This window comes from Acomys russatus, chromosome 1 (genome assembly GCF_903995435.1).
Source record: "Acomys russatus chromosome 1, mAcoRus1.1, whole genome shotgun sequence".
NCBI classification, from domain to species: domain Eukaryota; kingdom Metazoa; phylum Chordata; class Mammalia; order Rodentia; family Muridae; genus Acomys; species Acomys russatus.
Genome location: NC_067137.1, coordinates 76,385,107 through 76,387,433, shown reverse-complemented (window position 1 = coordinate 76,387,433; position 2,327 = coordinate 76,385,107). Strand labels below are relative to the sequence as shown.

Below are 2,327 nucleotides of genomic sequence, written 5' to 3'. Positions count from 1 at the left end.
AGCCTGTTGGTTTCTTCCAGCTGAAAGAAGCCCCTGAGTACAGGCCCACCGAGACCTGTGCAGGCTAGAGTGACCCGGAGGCTGGGTGGGAAGGTCTATCTTCAAGTCCTCCTCCCTACTCTATGATTCCCGCAAGGCTTGATGGGTAGCCTGGCCTCCATTTTGCTGCTGGCGGTTGGCACTCGTGGTCGCTGCTCCTGTTGCTGCCATGGGTCGTCGCCCTGCTCGCTGTTACCGGTACTGTAAGAACAAGCCGTACCCCAAGTCTCGCTTCTGCCGAGGGGTCCCCGATGCGAAGATCCGCATCTTTGACCTGGGCCGGAAGAAAGCGAAGGTGGATGAGTTCCCTCTCTGTGGCCACATGGTGTCCGACGAGTACGAGCAGCTGTCCTCAGAAGCCCTGGAGGCCGCACGCATCTGCGCCAACAAGTACATGGTGAAGAGCTGTGGCAAGGACGGCTTCCACATCCGAGTGCGGCTGCATCCCTTCCACGTCATCCGCATCAACAAGATGCTGTCCTGCGCGGGGGCCGACAGGCTGCAGACCGGCATGCGAGGTGCTTTTGGAAAACCTCAAGGCACCGTGGCGAGGGTCCACATCGGCCAGGTCATCATGTCCATCCGCACCAAGCTGCAGAACAAGGAGCACGTGGTCGAAGCCCTGCGCAGAGCCAAGTTCAAGTTCCCCGGCCGCCAGAAGATCCACATCTCCAAGAAGTGGGGCTTTACCAAGTTCAACGCCGATGAATTTGAAGACAAAGTGGCGGCGAGGCGCCTCATCCCTGATGGCTGCGGGGTCAAGTACATCCCAGAACGTGGTCCTCTGAGCAAGTGGCGGGCGCTGCATTCCTGAGGACTTTGCTGGCGGACAGGAAGTACTAATGACTGTTACGGTTTGAAAAATGCTAGTTCCGTTTATAGGATGTAGAACGTTGCTTTGCATGTTATAGAACGTTGCACTGGGAAATACCTGCTTTAAAGAAGAAACTGCAGTTTATAGAGAAAGCATTTACTATTTTGATCGAAGTACTTTAAAATTTCATAGTATACTGCAGTATAGCAAACGTTGTGTTTAGTGAAGGCGTAAATGATACTGTTATTATCTTGGATTAAAAGTGACCAGAGTAGTTGCAAGTTGTGTGTGAAAAAAAAAACCTTGTTTATAGAAAAATAAACATGAAAGTTGTATTTCAAGTACAGCCTCTTTAAAACTGGCTTGTTTCTAAATTTGGTTGTTTCGGTATAAACGTCAATATTATTTTTAGAATTACGTGTAGCCTCAGGTTATCAATCTTAGAACAGTGGGTGTACTGAAAAAGAATTTTCTAGACAAGCCTTACATTGTCCCGCACTCAGGAGACAACGATCCAATCTTTTTTTTCATCACATAAAGGTTATAGGTGACAACAGAGTTCATATTGCTTGTATTTGAGTCCCAGTAGAATCAACAAAGAGAAAATGACGCTAAATCTGCCATCTGCTCTGAGGGGGCCTTGGAGAGTGTGTGTAATCTGTTTCTGTTTGCCCTGTATTAGAACTACATTGATCACACGGGTGATTTCTCCTTTATTTTAGAAACGGTATAACCTAAAATTACTGGGGTTGTACTGTTTAGTTTTGTTATCTTGCCTATTCTTTGATTCAAAGCTTCTGAATCTGAATCCTGGAAATAGAGCATTTGGTTTTCCTTTACTAATGATGCATTTTCAGAAGCAACGTATTCAATCGAAGCTGGGGCAGTAAATTACGTGGATACATTGGTCATTATTTTGCACTTAATGAAAATTACTCTTCAGTGAACAGTTACTACATCTCATTTGTCCCTGTAGGTTACTTGTGTGTTTTTATACTTATTTTAAGTAATGGCAATACTCATGTTGTAGCTAATTCTCAACAAATAACAACACGAATTCATTAAAAGGGCTCTCCAACACAAGTATTTTTCTGATCTTTCACTTGATGCTCTGAGAACTCTTGAAGTTGTCTAGGAAATTGAGTCATGTGCAGTTAAGAAAGGTAAACTTTAACCAGATACTTTGATGTACTGTCTCAAAAACCAAAATTGCCTTAAAGATATGAAAAAGGACACACTCTTGCTTAGCTATATATTACTATAGCCATTAAATTTCTCTGTGTTCTCTGTTTACCCTGTTTAATTTCAAAACTCTTAAACATCTAAGATATGGTGGCGCACATCTTTAATCCCAGCACTTGGGAGGCAGAGGCAGGCAGTTCACTGTGACTTCGAGGCTAGCATGGTCTATGAAGTGAGTCCAGGACAGACAAGGCTAGACAGAGAGACCCTGTCTCAAAACCTTCTCCCTCCC

General features: G+C 45.0%; 1 protein-coding gene across 2 annotated transcripts; it reads left to right on the top strand.

Moving 5' to 3' along the window:
• Positions 1 to 208: 208 nt before the first annotated feature.
• Rpl10l (ribosomal protein L10 like) lies at positions 209 to 853 on the top strand. Of its 2 annotated transcripts, XM_051146897.1 has the most exons (2): positions 209 to 288; positions 397 to 853. In XM_051146897.1, the coding sequence occupies exons 1-2, from the start codon at positions 209 to 211 to the stop codon at positions 851 to 853; spliced, it is 537 nt and encodes a 178-aa protein (XP_051002854.1). The 2 variants fall into 2 exon arrangements, with proteins under 2 accessions (XP_051002854.1, XP_051002849.1); XM_051146892.1 differs by having other exon boundaries at positions 209 to 853.
• The last annotated feature ends 1,474 nt before the right edge of the window (positions 854 to 2,327 follow it).

Excerpts from the sequence above, each read along its gene's own strand:
- Rpl10l (XM_051146892.1), top strand. The coding sequence starts at position 209 with ATGGGTCGTCGCCCTGCTCGCTGTTACCGGTACTGTAAGAACAAGCCG.